This window comes from Cebus imitator, unplaced genomic scaffold (assembly GCF_001604975.1).
Source record: "Cebus imitator isolate Cc_AM_T3 unplaced genomic scaffold, Cebus_imitator-1.0 Scaffold27, whole genome shotgun sequence".
NCBI classification, from domain to species: Eukaryota; Metazoa; Chordata; class Mammalia; order Primates; family Cebidae; genus Cebus; species Cebus imitator.
The window spans coordinates 3,824,190-3,844,717 of NW_016107342.1; the positions used below are offsets into that span (position 1 = coordinate 3,824,190).

Consider the following 20,528-nt stretch of genomic DNA (forward strand, 5'->3'; position numbering starts at 1 on the left):
CTCCCAAGCTGGAGTGCAATGGTGCAGTCACAGCTCACTGCAACCTCAAACTCCTGGGCTTAAGCGATCCTCCCACCTTAGCTTCTCAAGTAACTGGGACTACAGGCACATGCCACCGTGCCTAATTTTTAAATTTTTTGTAGAGATGAGATCTTGCTATGTTGTCCAGGCTGGTCTCAAATACCGACCTCAAGCAATCCTCCTGCCTTGGCCTCCCAAAGTGTTAGGATTGCAGATGTCAGCTACCACACCTGGCCAGGAACTACTTTCAATAAACCATTGTTCTATTTTTCCAAAACAATAGGTGAAAAGTAAAGTGACTTATTTCATGACTCTTAGAATGTATTTAATTTTTTCTTGAAATCAATTCAGTGAGCATAAGCATGTTAAGTATCTAGTCCAAAACCTAACATGAGCTATATGCGATTTGTTGAGCTCCGATCAGTTACTTCATGCCAGATGTCATTTAACCTGCTGTTCCTCATTCCTGCAGAATCTATACAAAACCAGCCTGCGCACCCTGCCCACTGGATATAGACTTCCAGGTGATACTCCTCACTTCAAACACATCAAGGATACCCGTTACATGAGCAGTTATGTGAGTAGTCTCCTCCTCATTGAGATGGGTCTGAAGATGGAGTAGGAGGAGACATATTAATAGCCTGTTCTAATTCTCCAGTCATACCCTAAAGGTTCAACCTGATATAATAATGGGAGCTGGGGAGGAGAGACAGCACATTTTTAGGGGTGCTGTGGAATTGACCACTTCTGCAATTCAGCAGTACCTGGGTAGCCCTGTGGGTTAGAATAGGATGTTCGTGGGCTACTTGGCTGAGGGCACACAGCTGTCATGATGCTTCTACTTCTGCTGGCCTTGCTTAGCACAGAAGCACCCTGAATTATCCCAAACCATTTACTGGAAATGCAACTTCACACACGTACCACTGAGGTGTGGTGATAGTATTGTCTTCCCTCTGCTATGTTTAACTGCAGAAGTTATAACATCCCCGTGTGTTCCTTCGAAAAGAAGACTTCTTGCCTAGCTGTTGGCTCTGATACTTATCTCACTAATCCTCTGTGCCCAGTTCATAGAAGACTAGAGGGGTAGATAGGCTCTTACTACCTTCAGCTTGCTCGGATAACGACACTCATGCTGCCCTTCTCCACTTTTTACAAGTACCCAATTGGGACTTGATGTATTTACCACATGGAGAAGGCTTAGGGAAGTTGTGGCCATCCCAGTAAGTCTGGCCTGCATACCACAACCAGCCACTGGTAGAATAATCAGCTCTCCCTCCACACTACCCTTCATAGTCCTGAAAATCTAACCTGCTGGCCATAAAGGACCCAATAGCTTATGGTTCAATAATGTACTTCCAAAGTAGACAGTCACAGCTTTACTAATCTAACACCTAAAGGATGTGTTAAAATCAATCCACGAGGCCACTCATCAGTCCTAAATACATTCTCTTGTTTCTTTGTATTTTCTAATTTTCTAGCCACATTAGGGCTAAAAATATAGATTTTTCTCTGTCATTTTGCATACCTCTCTACAAACAGATTTCACCTAGGAAATGTTGAATTTTATTGCTTTCTGGGACTGGTTTTATTTTTCAGCACATAATTTTCAAGGTCTGGATTAATAATGAAATTTTGTCCATGCTTTTCTTCATACTTAATTCTTTAAAAGAACAGTGTTTCAAATAAAGGTGACGTCTCTTTTCTATTTGGAGAAATGTAACGTCGCTCCTTGTTTACCCATCATTAATCTCGTTCTGACTTTGCTTTTGCAGTTCAAGTACAAAGAAGCCTATGAACACACCAAGGCATATGGGTATACACTCGGTCCCAAAGATGTTCCATTTGTCCACGTCCGGAGAGTCAACAATGTTACCAGCGAGGTACCTGAATGCTGATTCTCTGAGAGACATACTGAGTTTCAATGGCCATGGCTTTGTTTGAAATGCATTAAGAATTAATTGTATTTCCATTGTAAACTTACATACCATCAAAAAGGAAGAAAGTCCTTATTGTCACATTTTGATGCTGGCCTTTCTTGGCAGTGTTTTCTTGTTGTTGTTGTTGTTGTTTTTGTATTTGGTAATGCCTTGCAGAGACTCAGTTTCATAGATTATGATGCAAAACTTTTCTAAAGAAATAATTTCTTCTTTTGACATTTATGTTCAAATATCTTTAATAAGGTTGCATTTTAGTCTGACTCATGACCTTGGTTTTCTACACCAACTACTGGTTTGCATATCTGATCCTGCTATGCAACATCTGATAGAAAGTGGAAGGCTTTGTGCTCAGAATTCTTTATCTAAATGAAATAACTCTCGTTTTCTCCTTTTTTCCTAATCTCAAATCATTTTCTATATCCTTGATATTTCTTCCCCTGGCTCTTTATGTAAAATATTTTGTTGTTGATTAGTCAGTAGAAGCCCTCAACAATCCCCTACTAAATACCTATAATGATATTTCCTCCAATGTAGAGACTGTATCGAGAATTGTACCACAAACTGAAAGACAAGATCCATACAACTCCCGATACCCCTGAGATCCGCCAAGTCAAGAAGACACAAGAGGCTGTCAGTGAGGTGGGTATTTTAGAAAGACAGGGAGTGGAGACCTGTGATAATGTCAGTTGTTCAGTCTCTAATGCATGTGTTTTTGGGTATTTTTTTCTTTAGTTGATCTACAAATCAGACTTCTTCAGGATGCAGGGCCACATGATCTCTCTGCCATACACACCCCAAGTGATCCACTGCCGCTATGTGGGAGACATCACCAGTGATGTAAGCATCTCGTAGGGGTCTTTCTGGAGTAGTCTTACCAAGAGGCAGGCTTGCTTTCAGCAAGTAAAGCAACCAGTGGTCTTTGAATAGCCTTTTCTGATAAGCATTTCTAAACCAAGAGTACAAGTTGGAGGTAAGGCAGTGTGGAAGGAGGATGCCACAATTCTCCACCTATGGAAACAGAGGACCAATTGGGGAAGACAGAATTGCCATCATTCTTGATCACCTAGTGACCACTATTCTACATTCAACATGGAATCATTCCAACTCCTCACTCACTATGTGGCCTCCAACCCAGGTCATGATCAGTATTTTCCTCTGACTCATCCCTACTCCAACCCCCATTAGCAACTTCTTGATGCCATTTTTTCATTCTCCTTGTATGTTCTCTCCTTCTAAAAAACCAATCCATTCAATCTGTTCTTTTCTCCAATCAATATTATAGTAATAAAATAGCAGTGTTCTTTCCTTGGCTTGGGGCTAGAGACTTAAATGAAAAAACATGTGATTTATTTGGATGTAAGTAAACTAAGAGTACAAGGCAGATGAACTGGCGGCCAGGCACGGTGGCTCACACCTGTAATCCCAGCACTTTGGGAAGCTGAGGTGGGTGGATCATCTGATGTCAGGAGTTTGAGACCAGCCTGGCCAACATGGTGAAACCACATCTCTACTAAAAATACAAAAATTAGCTGGGCATGGTGGTACACGCCTATAATTCCAGCTACTTGGGAGGCTAAGGCAAGAGAATTGCTGGAACCTGGGAGGTGGAGGTTGCAGTGAGCTGAGATTATGGCACTGCACTCCAGCCTGGGTGACAAAAGCAAAACTCTGTCTCAAAAAAAAAAAAAAAAGTAGATGAACCAAAATGAAAGATACAGTAATAAAGAAGTGTTGCTACTCCATCTTTTGTGTTTCCTGATTTACATTTGCTTATGACCAGCTATATTTCTGTGTTTGCCTGTCAGATTAAATACAAAGAGGACTTGCAGGTCCTGAAGGGACTTGGCTGCTTCCTGTATGACACTCCTGACATGGTCCGCTCCCGGCACCTGCGGAAGCTCTGGGTGAGTGCACATCATCACAGTGCATAATTAACCCTGCACAGCTGGATGCACCCATTATCCAGCCTCCAGGGCTAGGCAGAAGGGATCTTAGCCTGCATCTACTTTTAAGGGGAAATTTACCATTAACCCACGTGAGCAGGTTATCACCTGCTTATTATGATCTGTGCCTCCTGTGAAAAGTACTGAGCTTAGTTAAATGACAATTGTTGTTTCTGCCTGAGAAGTCACCCAGGACACATGAAGGCCCTGCTCAGCTTACACATGCCAGACATTTGAAAGACAGTATGATATGAATTCCTTAAGTGATTAATCAACTTGTATTTCTGTTTTTTTTTTAAGTCTAATTACTTGTACACTGATAAGGCAAGGAAGATGCGAGACAAATACAAAGTGGTGCTTGACACTCCAGAATACAGAAAAGTGCAAGAACTGAAGACACATCTGAGTGAGGTAAGGACACTTTACTTGTCACTAAAGTCAACCAAATTGACCAGTACAAACGGAATTACTCCACAAGTGATCGCTGTTCAGGCAGCTGCAGCAGGTAACATATTACCCCTCTTAACTGTGGAATGGCTAATATGTCTAAGCAAGTCAACTGACTGCACTTAACCTCACTTTACTTATTTTGCCCCTTTTGTTAAGTTATGCATATTAATACTTGCGCTTCCTATATCTAGGGCTGATGAGGTGTTTTACTTGATTTTATAGATTAGAAAGACCTTCTTACTTATTTTTATTGTCTCCAAACTGATCTTGTTTCAAAATTTTCTTTTGCTTTGATTCCCACCATCAGGAGCCCTGAGCACGGCAGTGCCATTGGAGAAGTCTTCAGTGGCTCCTTGCTCTGCTGCACACTCAATAAACTGCAGGCTACTTAGTCTCATTTTCATCTGGCACTGAGGCTCCTGATATATTGCAGTTATTTGTGAATAGATCTGATCCTCTCCGTAGACTGCTGGTTCCTTGATAACTGAACCCCATGTTATTTACATGTGTCCCATAGTAACTTGGCTATAATAGATGTGCATGTTTGCTAAAGGGCATTTCACAAGCGTAAATGATTGCTCTTCATATGGGTCAGCTGGCTATTCCCATTCTACTGTCACTCTGGTATTGTAGCTCTGTTCATCAGTTTGTACATTCACCATTCTGTACTGTGGCTTCACCCAGCTGAGCACTGGCTTCCAGGCCATTTCACCCTTCTCAGTAGCTCTGATGGCTGCTGATGAGGAATCTTATGCTCTTAGCGATGCCCTGAAATACCACATCACCCTTAGTGGAGGGGATATGCAGCTTCCTATACTCAGTGAGCCAGAGACAAAGGATGACTAACTCTTCAGCTTTTGCAAATGCAACATTGAGCCCATTTGCATTCCTGCAAGCTTCTCTGTGTCATTTAAGCCAGTGCTTACACTCAGACTGGAACACTTGTGTTATTTTTATCCCAGTAAAGTTGTGCTTTTCCACTCTGGTTCAGCATGAGAATCACCTGTGGAATATTTAAAAACCACCCAGAGAGGGCTCTGACCCCTAGTTCCACACCAGACTCAGATTTTCTGTGTCTGGGTATCTGTATATTTTCAGATGCTCCACAGAGATTCTACTTAACAATACGCAGGCTGTGTTGAAAACCACTGCACCACATCTCTTCTCCAGCTACCAAATAATAATAATAAATTGGTAACTTACAGTGCTTCAGAATAAAGATAACTCTGAAATACCTTTACTCTTTTTGGCTTTCAGGGTTCAGAATTATCTAAAACTTTAGTTTCTCCACTTCTCGATTCCGAGGGGGATTTTGTGCCAATTGTGCATCAGCACTGAGGAAGAGGAATGGATACTTTTCAGTAGTGCAGTTTTTTTGTCTCTTCATAACAATGACCCAGGCTTGATAAAATGCTTATCCAAGGCACTCCCCTGAATTCAGAAGGGTTGGGATAGAGCCTACAAATCTGTTTTTAATAAGAACCTTCCTGGGTTTTAATATCAGGAAAGTTTGGAAAACATTGAGTTAGTAAAAAGTTTGATGGCCAAAAGAAGTTCAAGTTACTGACTTTTGAGCTGTCTTTCAATTGTATAGATTCTTGACATACACACATTTGTAGTACTAGGAAGCGGGGTGTTGTTTCAAGAAGCATAAGCATTGCACACCTAAGTACAGGGGAAATAAAATACACAGAGAAATGTATAATTCTAGAAATGGCATAGAGGCCAAGCACAGTGGTACACACCTATAGTCCTAGCTACTTGGGAGGCTGAGACCAGAGGATCACTGGAGTGCAGGAGTTTGAGGCCAGCCCGGGCAATACAGTGAGACCCTGTCTCTAAAACTACATAAACAAAATAAAAATAAGAAAAAAAATGGCTTGGGAGAATTGGTTTTTAGTCCCAGATTTACTTCCGGTTAGCTATATGACCTTATGTAATTCACAACTTTAGCACCATAATTTCCTAAAGAATTGAACTAAATGATGATTTGAGCTCTTTTTAACCATAAAATTCTATGAGTTGTTGATTTACTTTACTAAAAATTGAGCGTGGAAGAAACATTAGCTTTCATTTAGTTTATCTCTTTTTTTTTTTTCAATAGTAACACACACAAAAGCCCCAAACACATGAGCTACACTTTTCTTTTAACTTGCAGTGGTATGTAATTTGGATTTAAAGAAATTGACCTCTGTGTGCGTGTTTAAAATATTTCTTACATTTTATCTGTTCAACTGGTATTTATATCCGTGATTAGAATCTATTTGGTATCCATTTGTTCTTTCTCATTTGCTTCATTATGTTAAATTCCTTCAACATTTATTAGGGAACTGCTATTTTTTAGATCCTTTGAGCTCTAGTTGATGAAATGATCATAGCACTAAACTGCCACGCCCTAGTCTTGAAGAAGAAACAGGCATCAGTGTGATAAATGGTCTCATGTAGGAATAGTCAAAATAGCATGGACTCTTGGAGTTTTCCAGGCAAATAAGAGGGAGAAGAACACTCAAGGCAGGAAGAACGGTATGTGAAAGCAGCCATAATGAGTTCTAGGAACTGGGACTAGTTTACATAGCACACGAGGGGTGTGGAAGAACACTGGGAAATTATAGAAACATGGGTTGGAGCCAGGTATAAAGACTTGTAGGTGTTCTGTAAATGACCTTGGACTTAATGAAAAATCATTGAAGAATTATTTCTAGGAAGAATAGATTTGAGCATTAAGAAAATATGTGTCTCAGGCTTTTGAAAGATGGGTGAACCGTGGAATGGTCCAATAGAGGAGCTGAGCAGGTGGTTTTGACATGTAAAAAATAAGACGGAAGGCTGAACTAGGGCAGTGGTGTTGGCAAAGAATCAGATTTCAGGAATATCACAAAGTTAGGAGCCCAGGATTCATGACCATTTTGATGTAGGAGCCTAGGATGACTCCCCCAGTTTCTGGCCTGAGTAATTGGGGTATCAATGAGTCATTTAGCAAAGTAGAGGAAATAGGAGAAGCAGCAATTTGAGATAGAGATAGAGGCAATATAAAGAACTACACATTGAACATAGTAAATCACCCAAATTCAAAAAGTTGTTGAAAACTTGGATCTGGAGCTCAGGAGAGGCACTGGATATGTAGATTTGGAAGTCATCAATCTCAAAGTGATGCTTGAGATCACAGGTACAGATGAGATCACCGCAGGAGGATGTATGGGGTGAAAGGGGCCAATCCTTCACTCCAGCAGCCTTTGCATAAGGGCAGAACCACAGAGGGAGGCTGATGAGGAGACCTAAAAGACAGGAGGCCACCTAGGGAAGAATGCTGGAATGGAAGCCAGAGAAGAGAGTTTTCAGGAATGAACACTGAGCAGCTTCAGTTGCTACAGAGAAGTGTTATTGTATTTGGCAATCGTGAAGTTCTTGGTAGTCTCAACGAGAGTGACTTCATTGATGTGGGTAGGTGGGAGCCAAACTATGGTCTTGAGAAATTAATTAAAATAGAGGCAAAGAAGAAACACAGGCAACTTGACTGAGAAAAGAAGAATGAAGTCCATTGTCTGGAGGCTGGAAAAGGCTTAATTAATGACAGAGGTGGGGGGGTGCGGGGAGAGGTCTTGAGTCTTTTTGCAAATGAAGAGAGAGGGTTGGGAAAACAGGAAGGGTAGAAGATACAGAGGAGAAGCGGACAGTTGCTGGAATAGGGTGCTAGAATGGGACCAAGAACACAGCAGGAGGCTTGCATTTTGGATAGGCTAGAGAATGTCTCTTGTTTTGAAACAGAGGAAAAAAAGAAAGGAAAGGTGCAGAAGATAAATAAAAGGTTGGTTTATTGGGACGAAACTGCAATTGTTGCAGTGGGAGGGCCCCTGCCTTTTCCATATGAAAGCAGTGAAGGCATCTGCAGAGAATGCCTTCATGGTCATGTAGCAGAAATGATGCTGATGACTTGGTTTATGTCTAGCTGGTCTACAGAGCTGCAGGCAAGAAGCAGAAGTCAATCTTTACTTCAGTTCCTGATACTCCTGATCTTTTAAGAGCCAAGCGAGGACAGAAGCTTCAGAGTCAGGTAAGCTGAGAAGTTCACACACCTGCCAGTTGGGCATCACAGGGGCTGTTATGTGTGCCTGGCCTCTCTTGGCCAGTGGCAGACTCACACACTTGGTTGTCCTGGCTGCAACCTCATGCTCATTAACACTGCACTTGAAGAAGCAGTTCTCTTTGGGGCCGTGATAACTATGGTTGTGTTTTACTCAGGCAAGGGATGCCACATCTTCTTTCCTACATGCCATAAAACTTGTGTTTGGAGTCTGTGGACTCAAAGTCATGAAAATGATTGCTTGATCATTCTGTGGGATCTTCCTGTTATCCACAGACAAATAAAGCCGTATTTCATTCATTCAAGCAAAAATGAGGAAAATATGTTGAGGAATCTATGGGAATCCTCTCTCTCTTCTGTTAGCATTCTTTATCATATGGCTTTGATTGGCTCATACTCAGCAGTAGGCATATTAGATAACTGGGGTATGTATATGTGTTTTCAAACATGAGACACAGGGAGAAGCAAATTAACAAAAACACGTGTAAGAAAAAAAGAAGCAAACATCAGGACTGTAAACAGTTACCACCTACCCACTGAATGGTTAGAAATGAAGTGGAATAAATGCTAAATACTAAATGCTTTATCTCCATGACACCTCACTTTCTTCTCTTATTATTCAGTATCTGTATGTTGAACTTGCCACCAAAGAGAGACCCCACCATCACGCTGGAAACCAGACCACAGCCTTGAAGCACGCTAAAGATGTGAAGGACATGGTCAGCGAGGTAAGACGGGAATTCAGCACTGAGGCACCAGGTAAAAGGAAAAATACTTTGTTAAAACCTTCCCCTGCTACCTCCGATCAGAGAGCTCATTACTATAAATGGTGCTCAGCATCATCAAAACACAAAAGAGTGAGCTATTCTCTTAAAGAGTGTAATACATTGTGCCCCTCCACCAGACCTGTGGCTTGGTTGGGAATTGGGAAGACACTTAAGCTGTCTCTCTCTCTTCTATTTTTATTTCTCAGAAAAAATACAAGATTCAATATGAAAAGATGAAGGACAAGTACACTCCGGTTCCAGATACGCCAATCCTCATCAGAGCCAAGAGGGCTTACTGGAATGCCAGTGACGTATGCATCCCTTCCTTTTTTCTTCTGTTGTGATAGGGAGAGCTGAGGTTGAAGTACCTAAGACAGAACGTATTTCAGCCATATCCATAGTTCTAAGTCATGGCCGAGGAAAAAAAAACACAAATTTTGTCGGGCGTGTTGGTGTGTGCCTGTAGTCCCAGCTACTTGGGAGGCTGAGGTGGGAGGATCGCTTGAGCCCAGGAGTTCTGGGCTGTAGTGTGCTATGCCACTCAGCTGTCCGCAGTAAGTTAGGCATCAATATAGTGACCACCCGGGAGCGGGGACCACCAGGTTGCCTAAGAAGGGGTGAACCGGCCCAGGCTGGAAATGGAGCAGGTCAGAATTCCCATGCTGATCAGTAGTGGGATCGCACCTGTCAGTAGCCACTGCACTCCAGCCTGGGCAACATCTCAAGATTCTGTCTCTAAAAAAAATAAAAATAAAAATAAATGACATTTTTTTAAAGAGAAAAATATGGCCCAAATAATACAAGTCAGGCAAAATAGCTGAGAGATACCAGAAGCCTATCCTTCTCAATTCTCTCCTGAGCAAAAAGAGGACGCTTTATTGTAATTCTTCAGTAGCATTTTCTGGGGATACTTGACAGTTAATTTATTTATCCATAAAATTATGGTCTTGGAGTCAGCCAGACATGGATTCAAATCCTGATGCTGTTATTTGCCTGCTGCATGATTCTATATCATTTGTCTGATTTTTCCAAGTCACTCTTCTTACATGTGGAATGACCATGAGAATTGTGATAATTAAATGAAACCAAACAAGATAACGTATATGTGTCCAGCATGCTGCTGGGCTCCTAGCTGACACTTAGAAGATGTTTGTTCCCTTTCTTCACTTAATTGTATGTAGATCATCTGAATGATGCATGACACAGTGGTTAAAATTAGGGGGGACAGACGTTCATTTTCCATATCACACAACTGAGGGCAAGGCTGCCTTTTAATGGTAATACAATCATCTGTTAATGAAGATGTGAAATAGTGAATCCGAGGTAAATGGCCATTCCTTATGGGTTTTGTGTCCTAGCACCCAACCAGGAATTCACTGTACCCATTACCAGAACCACACCCTTACAGGATTAGATATGCTGGGACTTAAACTGAGCAAAAAATCAAGCCAACTTCATGACCTGTCAACTTAGCAACATAGCTCTAGGATTTCAAGGCATCTTACGGTAATTGCACTAAGCCCTAAGCAGAAAAGAGCAGGTACAGCAAATTTGAACAATATCTCAGTTCCGTAATTTTGTTAGGATTTTTTTATTTGGAGCAGAGAAGAGCCTACTAATTAGAAAAAAGGCAATTTTTTAAGCCAGTTAGTGCTTAAAATATAAGCTGGGAAAAAATCATATACTCCCCTCAAAGTCTACCTTCTAGGATATTTTTAGTCTTCTTGTGACATCCTTCATCATGATCACTTCAAGGTTACTGTTGAATATTTATTTGAACCAAGCTGAATTAATATCTTAGAGCAGTGGCCACACATTGAAATTGGCCCTGGGATTCATTATGCCCCTAGGACAGCTCCATCCCTAGGGCTTGATCAGTAGCAAATCTGATAATTCTAATCTTCATAATAGTCTAATGTAACAGGGTAGTATCTGGCATTTAATTCAGTGTATTAAGCATGGCTAACCCCACAAGTAGATCTAGGCAATCTTATGAGATGATCTATCTAAAAAACAAAATTACAAAGTCAAAGAAAAGACATCTTTCATTGTGTATTTGTTCATCTATCCCCAAAGAAAATAACTGTTTGAGGTTGAAAATAAGCTGTCATCTTGTGTAGAGGAAATGACTCTTCTATGATATTCTCAGGTTAGAATCAGAGCTGTTTTCTCTTGAAATATCACAAAAGTAAAGATTATAATGAAATAAAGTTTTAAGACTGCTTAGTGCAGAAAGCATTTAATACTAGGAGTTTGTTTGGGTTTTTTCCCTCTCAAATGAGCTTTTGGTTTATGTTTTACATTTAAATAAACTTTGTAAGTAGTTTAGATTTACAGAAAACTGGCAAAGATAGTAGAGTTCTCACATGCCCCACACCCAGGGAACACCTATGTTCTCTAGTTGCCAACACCTGTATCACCATCAGATTTGTCATGACCAATGAACCAAGACTGATAGATTATTATCAGTTAAACTCCATAGTTGCTTTGGATTTCGTTAGTTTTCCCTAGTGCTTTTTTTTTTTTTCTCTTCTAGGATCTGAAATAAAAGCTTTTAAATTTTTCCTAAATGTATTCATGGGAAAACCAAAGAGAGAAGATGAGAGTTCAGGCTTAAAAGAGCTCAATTATTTAACTTGATAGTTTTTGTAATTCACGTGCTTTTTCTCCTTCTAGCTACGCTACAAAGAAACATTTCAAAAGACCAAAGGGAAATACCACACGGTGAAAGATGCCCTGGACATTGTCTATCATCGCAAAGTCACTGATGACATCAGTAAAGTATGTCCCTAAATATTTCTACTTGTGTTGCGCTCTACAACTCACCATATACATATATATTTTTTAGCAACCTCCCTCTTCTAAAATTCTCCAGAGAGAAGTAGGCATATTTACATTAACTTTGGGTAAGACTTATAGCTGTCTTTGTTTTGTATAACAGATAAAATACAAGGAGAACTACATGAGCCAGTTGGGTATCTGGAGGTCCATTCCTGATCGTCCGGAGCATTTCCACCACCGAGCAGTCACTGATGCAGTCAGTGATGTGAGTGTTGACATTTTCTATTTTCACATATAAATTCATCTTCCGGCCAGGCGCGGTGGCTCACGCCTGTAATCCCAGCACTTTGGGAGGCCGAGGCAGGCGGATCACAAGGTCAAGAGATCGAGACCATCCTGGCCAACATTGTGAAACCCCATCTCTACTAAAAAATACAAAAATTAGCTAGGCATGGTGGCGTGCGCCTGTAGTCCCAGTTACTCGGGAGGCTGAGGCAGGAGAATTGCTTGAACCTGGGAGGCAGAGGTTGCAATGAGCCAGGATCGCGCCACTGCATTCCAGCCTGGCGCCTGGTGACAGAGCAAGACTCTGTCTCCAAAAAAAATTAAAAATTAATTAATTAATTAATCTTCCTATATAAGCTCTGAAATCATACACTGCATAACAACTGAAGAAACACTTGGCTAGATTTTAGATTTTGTGTGTGAATGTTTAAATCATAACAATTGCTAAGTGACTGAATTTCAACTTGGGAGAAGGAAATATATATTCAAATTTATAAACCTAATTCTTCTCCTAGATGTATGATATCATATTACAGGACTGAAAGTGATACACATCATCTAGGAAATAGCCTATTTTTGATCCACTGAAGTGACAACTTCATGAAGCAATTAAGACACATAACAATGCTCACTTAGAAAGTTCAGCTCTGTGTATGAAAATATAGCTGCCAAGCTAATGATATACTCTCTAGGAAAGTATGCCTGTTAGATTTGAATTGCTTTAATTAGTATCAAAAATGGTAAACTTCCATATGTTATAAAACAATATACCATAAAATGAGCAGAGGTCAGTATTACTGGAAATTTTTTAAATCATTGTTTTAATACTTTATTATTTCATATGCTTCATATGGGGCAGGGCTTCTGTTTTTTCCACTTGTATAGATACTAACTTGCTGCTGTTCAGAGGTGGCTTCTTAGAACTCTTTGATGATATTCTTCTTCTCCCAGGTAAAATATAAAGAAGACTTGACTTGGCTTAAAGGCATTGGTTGCTATGCCTATGATACCCCTGATTTCACTCTGGCTGAAAAGAACAAGACTCTATACAGCAAGGTATATATACTCAAGGAGAATTGGCTACATCCATTTGACATATACCTGAACCCACAGAGAGAATTAGCACTGAGGAAATAGTCTTTCTTGTTTCCATCCCTATCCTGGCTTCTAGACCTTATAGTTTGAGTACATGTTGAGTTGTTCATCCTTAGAAAACTCTTGGATGTTAACCTCATTGACCAAAGGCATTTATTTGAATTTGATGAAAAGTCATCTCAGGACAACCCCTCACGATCCTTCTAGAACTCTCTCCTTATTAATATGTCTCTGGGTGGTTTCTCCTATTAAAGCTAATATGATAGCCAATATAAAATGGGGTTATTTTAATCCACAAATAATATATGAGGCAGACCACCTAGTTTTTAATGGCCTCATTTTCCTATTTACAAAATAAAGCAATTCAGTTCACTTTCCTTTGAGCTCTACAATAGAATCCAGCAAATTTTTTTTTAAATGCCAAATAGTAAATAAAACATAGAAGATGTTGGCTAAATTCATTCTAGGGAATATTCTTCTTTGTTTGTTACACCACCACGGAATGGTGAAACCCATTCTAATTCATGAAGCTGTTTAAAACAGGTGGCATGCTAGATGGGTCATACTCCACACCTACTCTAGAAGATTATGCTTATCTGATTAAGTACTGGAAAACTATCTTCAAATTAATGTACTAAAAACCTCCTTCAAGTGTACATAAAAATATTTTCAAATTTAAATAATAATTATATAGAAACAAACTAAACATTGATTTAGATTTTTGCCCAATATGGAAAATAAACCCATTCGGCATCCATTCAGTGTAAGTGTTTTCTAGTGTATACTTTTGGGCTAGTTTTCAAGACATCTAGGCAGTTCTGCCCTTCGTTGCCTTGGAAGCAGAGTAAGCAATCATGTTAGCTTGGCTGGGTTCTGTGGCTCATGCCTGTAATCCCAGCGCTTTGGGAGCCCAAGGCAGGTGGACGGCTTGAGCCCAGGAGTTTGAGAACAGCCTGGGCGACGTGGCAAAACCTCATCTTTACAAAATATACATAAATTAGCCAGGCATGGTGGTGTACCAGCTGTAGTCCCACCTACTTGGGAGGCTGAGGTAAGAAGACTGATTGAGCCCAGGAGGCGGAGGTTGCAATGAGCTATGATTGTGCCCTGCACTCCAACCTGGACAACAGAGCAAAATCCTGTCTCAAGACAAATGTGTTGGTTCTATGAATTACCACAATTATATGATATGATAAACAGCATGTCTTATTCTTAAGATAATCACAGCCTGCTATCAAGTAACCAGGTTCCATTTTTTCTAGTATAAGTACAAAGAAGTATTTGAAAGGACAAAGTCAGATTTCAAGTATGTTGCAGACTGTCCGATCAACAGGCATTTCAAGTATGCAACTCAACTGATGAATGAGGTATGAATGAACTGCTCCAATTAAGTCTATTCATTTCCTTAAGAAGTCTTTGAGGTTTTTTAATTAAAGCTCAATACATAGAATGACAGGAAAGCCATCCTAAGTTTTCAGTTTAACTAAAGATTTGGAAAAGATTCTATGATGTTACCATCCAACAAGCTCTGCCAAACTACAAATAAGAACACGTGAAGAGACCGTTCAATGGTGGGAGAGCCCTGCAAACATCAGCACCTCTGCACAAACGCAGGGCAGTGCAGCCCTGCAGGTGACAGTACCAGGGAAGTAAAGGATTTTCTTGACTGTCAGTGGAACTCCCTTATATAGAATATTGTATAGACTTGGGAGACGCAGAAGTTCAAGGTTAATTTACTATCCTCTACTGAGGCACCAAGATGTCAGTGGTTAGAAGAGCCACCCTAAAGGGATAGTTGTGATTCATGCTTCAAATTTATTGCCATGGTTACTCCCACATATATTGGTACACAGAAGTATCCATTTGCATCTAAATTTTTTCTATTTTATCTAGCCTTTCCTTTAAATTATCCTTGCAATAATTTTAAATTATCTTTGCAATAATTTAAATTTAGCTCAAGATGGCTGAAATAAGCAAGCTATGAATGTACTTAGTTTGGATGGTTTTACAATGTTGGGATGGTTTTATAGTTAAAATTGTATTTAATTTCCTATTTTCAGAGTTTCCACAGGTTTATATAAGTTCAAAAATTATGTTAGAAAATTAGTAAAATGTATCTAAAAATGAAAATGTAGGCAATGGCATATTTGCTTAAATGTATGACTTTTTTGTTTGTTGTCTTTACATTTGATTTAGTTTACTTTCAGTAGATTTCCAGACTGGACCACCCTGAAGAATTACTGTCAGTAGCTTCATATGAGTATAATCTTGATATATTTTGTTTCTTTTTTTCTATTTCATGAAGAATTTCCAGGTCTCTTTTATAATCCAATAAGTTAACTAGCATTAGAAGACTATTACAAATTTCCCATGGATATTTTGGCATCAGTTATGCTTTCAGATTCTCACAGCCTTAGATAGTAAACCTGCAGCTTATCAGTACCCTATTTTAAATACACCATTAGATGCCATAAACCTAACATTGCTAATGGCATCATAAAGATGGAAAATGTTTAGACACAAGAAACGCCAATTTCAGTGTCATAAATCTGACCTATCCCATACTCCAGCCTTCTCCAGGTGATCTTCCTCTACTTGACTCTCTTTGCTTCCCTGTTTTTATTGTCTTGGGTATGTTGGGAGCCTGCCTCTAGAGATGACATGTTCTGGCTCTCTGGAGTGTTTACCTTGAGACATTTCTGTGTAGCCTTGAAGTTGTGCTCTTGCTATAATATGCTATGATGTTTGAGCAGAAAAAATACAGAGCTGATTATGAGCAGCGGAAAGATAAATACCACCTGGTAGTCGATGAGCCTAGACATCTGCTGGCTAAGACCGCAGGCGACCAGATCAGTCAGGTACTGTGATGGGGCTGGCCAGTGGCCCAGGCAGGACTGTGCTCCCGGTTTCTCATGATGTCGTCCCGTCTGCTGCAAGGATGTCATAGGTTCTGCCTATGATATTGGGCCGTTCTGTTTCAAAATATCTGTCTAGCCACCCAAAGAGCCTGTCAGCTATTTGAGTGCGCCAGTCCATGCTCTGTGTTCTCACTTGTGCTGTGGTGAAGATGAAAAGCTGGGTCCTCCCATCCTTTACTCTTCCAGAGAACCTGTTTGAAAACTGCAATTGTAAACTGTAGATTGAGTTGTAAAAGCAAAAAATAAACAAATGAACAAAAAACAAACAAAAATTAATGGAAGGAAAGAAGATGGAACTCCTTACTATATATCTTTCTATTCCAAAGATGTCTCCTTTCCTATATAACTATTTTGGTGGTAACATAAGTGAAACTAGCTATATCATTCCCCATTCACAAGGGCTATGAATGGCCAGCCACAAGAAATGCAATCATTCTGCCTCACATTATGATGTATTTGACGTCTTCACCCACACATATGTGAGTACATAAAGTGTGTATGCCTACATCTCTTCACTCAGAGGTGATTGGGATATAGAGCCATGTTCTTTTCTGTCTTCATGAGTCTCTTTTGTGCTTCACTGCTCTTTGCATGGACAGAGAAAATATAAATCTAGTGCCAAGATGTTTCTGCAACATGGATGTAATGAAATTCTACGTCCAGATATGTTGACTGCTCTCTACAATTCACACATGTGGAGCCAGGTAATGTCTGATGGGATATGAAGAAGGAGGTTTAGACGTCTTGGGTGCATTCCCTTGTATGCTTTCATTGATTTCCTCTCCCACTCCCTGCCCATGCTGGCCTCACATGGTAAAGCTACATAAATATTCATTCCTTGTAAATGTAAATGACCTCTGAATGTGGCCAAAGGTGATGGGACAGCGGTCATCTGTACATCATCTGATGCTTTCAGAACTCTTAATAAAATCAACTGACTCTTTCAAGCGTTATTTCCAAATTGGTTTAACTTTAATTTAAACTTTTTGGTATTTGCCTCAAAGAAATAGATTCCTTAGAGATTGAAGATAGTAAGTAGATTCAACAGAATGTAAAAGGTCTGAATATTTAATGTTTTCATCGAATGTGTCCCTTGTTCAATTATCACTACAACTGTTGCAGGGACATGAGGATTGCTATGCAGCTCTATGAATATTGTATATATTCATGGTGCCTGTTGACTTTGATGCTGAATTGCTAGGTTATGTCCAGCACATCTGATCCCACACACACTCGTTAACAGTGTCTCTGATAATCATGCCTTTTTAGAAGGCCAGCTGAAGCATGCACTTTCCAGCACATGCTCAAAGGTAAATTTGACTCAGCAATAAACAGTGATAATTGGTTAACTACCAGACACAATGTTAGTAAAACGCCATTTTCCCAGACCAAAAAAAAATAGTTATTAATCAAGCTTTTCTATTAGCAACTTGTTTTGTCATTTTAGTTTACCGTCAAATCAATATGTGAAATGAGGAGGTTAAGCTCTCCCTGTAAACATCCTGAACGTCCTCCTTTGTCTTTATATGACCATCAAATAGTTGTGCATGAAATTTTATGGTGCTGTCTGTATCTGTCCTGCTTAAAACAGCTTCTGTGCATGAAAATGACTGACTTGAAAATTGCAAACACAAATGAATTTTTTAAAATGATAAATAGTTTATATATTCATTCTTTATTTTACATCCCTGTTTGATTTGTGATGTGGCAAAACACTTTTGGAGATTGTTCATATTCAATACAATATGTTGGGAGTGAAACAACACTTGTCAGACTCCAGAGAACAGGTTCTAGTCCTGCTCTGAGATTCAGTCTAACTGTGCTCTTGGGTCAGTCTTGTAACCTCTGGGGCTCTCCGAATCCATGTGTATAAAACATATTGGAAATTATTCGTAGTAGTATTATCTGCTCCATTACATTTCTGCTATAAGGCACAAATTTATATTAAACATTTCCAGTTAGGATTCAAAGACAAAGCTACCATGACCCCACCTCCCACTCTAGTGTTTTTCAAGAGGACAGTTAGATACCTTAAAGCCCTCTCTACAGCTTCTTAGAGCTAACTCTTTCTTCTCTTCCACAATTTAGATCAAATATAGGAAAAACTATGAAAAATCAAAGGACAAATTTACCTCAGTTGTGGACACTCCAGAACACCTGCGTACTACAAAAGTCAACAAACAAATCAGCGATGTAAGTGCAAAAAATGCCGTATACCTTTTCAAACTCAGGGGACATCTGCAAACATGGAGGGGCATTTTAAGTTGTCACAAAGTCTGGGAGACTATTGTCATTGGAGACTACTGTCATTTAGTGGGAGGGATGCAGGGGTGCGAGATGTCCTGCTATGCACAGGAGTCTCCTTCCCAATAAAGAGTTGTTGTGGACGGGTGCGGTGGTTCACCCCTGTAATCCCAGCACTTTGGGAATCCAAGGCAGGCAGATCACTTGAGACCAGGAGTTCGAGACCAGCCTCCTGGCAAAATATGGCAAAATCCCATCTCTACTAAAAATGCAAAAATTAGCCAGATGTGGTGGTACACGCCTGTGGTTCCAGCTACTCAGGAGGTTGAGGCATGAGAATTGCTTGAGCCTGGGAGATGGAGGTTGCAGTGAGCCAAGATCACACCACTCCACTTCAGCCTGGGTGGCAGAGTGTCTCAAAAAAAAGAATTGTGACCACATGCAAGCTGGAAACACTGAGGTCTTAGCAGAGAGCATCAAAGCACCTGTCAAATTCACAGAATTCTCTTTCCTTTTTATCCACTCAGAAAAACACTTTGCATTTATATTTTGATATTATTCATTGAGAAGCATGACATGATGTCTTTCTGCTTTTTAATCTCTTTCAGATCCTTTATAAATTGGAATACAACAAGGCCAAACCCAGAGGCTACACCACAATCCACGACACACCCATGTTGCTGCATGTCCGCAAGGTTAAAGATGAAGTCAGTGATGTAAGTACCAGAATAGCTTAGCAGTCCCGCTCATCTTCACCTCTTTCTCATGTGATATAACAAACCCTGGTCCACTTATCTATTCCTGTGTAACAACCACCCTAAAACTTAGTGACTTAAAGTAACAGTCATCTCTTTTGCTCATAATTCCGTGAGTTGACTGGACACAGCTGAGTAGCCCTACTCCCCATGTTGCTGGCAGACACCTGGGGCTCAGTCAAGTCAGGACATCCAGATGGCTCACCCCCATGGCTGGCCATTGGTGATGGCTGTGGGCTAGGAGCTGGGCTATTGTATAGATGAGACAGGAACCCCTTCATGTGGCCTCTTCACATGCCTTGGACTTCTCCCCAGATGGCTCTCCACATGGCTTAAACGTTTCCTGAGGTACTAATTTTTTAAAAATGAATTTCCATGACTGTTTCCTAAATATAGTGATGAGTAAATTAGTAAACTAAGTCTATGGCGAAGCCCAGAAAACTATGATTCCTATGATCAGTTTAGTAAACCCCATGATGGCCTCCTTGGAACAGTTTACTTTGGACTTAGTCACATTAAAACCTAGGATCCTTCCCCAGTGATTAATGAGAAAGCCCAGAGCAACACCTTCGACCCTGAAATGTAAGAAGAGCAAAAGTGAGTGAAGCTGGAATCCCCAGGCTCAGGATGGAAAAACCACCTGTTGGGCCTGCAGAGGCTAAGCCTTCCCTGTGCTTCTCCCTCCTATCCAAACCCACACATACCAAAACTTGCTAGGTATGTCTCTAGCAATGACAATGACAATATATGGTTCCATATATTTTTAAAAGGCAGAATGCTGGCTGTATCCATCAGTTCATTCATTCGTCAAATATTTATTGAGTGTCTATGTGCCTGACACTAGGAATAAGATGATGGATGACATAGTCTCTGCCCTTAAGGGGTTCTTTTTAATGGAAAGAATAGGCAGATAAACAAATAATCACAACATGACATGATAACGGCTAGAACTGTGGGAGCATAGAAGGAGAGCAAGACTCATTCCATCTGGGTGAGTTGGTGGAGGAAGGCTTCTCTTCTATCAGCAGTTATCAAGATGTTCTGAACTCAGGATTTGCTGATTTGGGGAAGGGAAAACCTGAATGAATAGCTGTCCAACTCCTCCCTTCAGCACAAACACAGAAGCATAAATTATATGGCAGGCCAGGCACAGTGGCTCATGCCTGTAATCCCAGCACTTTGGGAGTTCGAGGTGGGCAGTTCATGTGAGGTCAGGAGTTTGAGACCAGCCTGCCCTACATGGCGAAACCC

The 20,528-nt window shown here is 40.3% G+C and overlaps 1 protein-coding gene across 1 annotated transcript in view; it reads left to right on the plus strand.

Moving 5' to 3' along the window:
• Nucleotides 1-20,528, plus strand: part of NEB (nebulin) — a 217,375-nt gene that overhangs the window by 153,328 nt on the left and 43,519 nt on the right. The window contains exons 109-124 of the mRNA XM_017523188.2: nucleotides 494-598; nucleotides 1,794-1,901; nucleotides 2,493-2,597; nucleotides 2,691-2,795; nucleotides 3,764-3,862; nucleotides 4,202-4,312; nucleotides 8,298-8,402; nucleotides 9,056-9,160; nucleotides 9,406-9,510; nucleotides 11,876-11,980; nucleotides 12,141-12,245; nucleotides 13,217-13,321; nucleotides 14,623-14,727; nucleotides 16,114-16,218; nucleotides 18,367-18,471; nucleotides 19,131-19,238. Of these exons, the coding sequence (XP_017378677.1) occupies nucleotides 494-598; nucleotides 1,794-1,901; nucleotides 2,493-2,597; nucleotides 2,691-2,795; nucleotides 3,764-3,862; nucleotides 4,202-4,312; nucleotides 8,298-8,402; nucleotides 9,056-9,160; nucleotides 9,406-9,510; nucleotides 11,876-11,980; nucleotides 12,141-12,245; nucleotides 13,217-13,321; nucleotides 14,623-14,727; nucleotides 16,114-16,218; nucleotides 18,367-18,471; nucleotides 19,131-19,238 (1,686 nt within the window). The remainder of the gene's footprint in view (nucleotides 1-493; nucleotides 599-1,793; nucleotides 1,902-2,492; nucleotides 2,598-2,690; nucleotides 2,796-3,763; nucleotides 3,863-4,201; nucleotides 4,313-8,297; nucleotides 8,403-9,055; nucleotides 9,161-9,405; nucleotides 9,511-11,875; nucleotides 11,981-12,140; nucleotides 12,246-13,216; nucleotides 13,322-14,622; nucleotides 14,728-16,113; nucleotides 16,219-18,366; nucleotides 18,472-19,130; nucleotides 19,239-20,528) is intronic.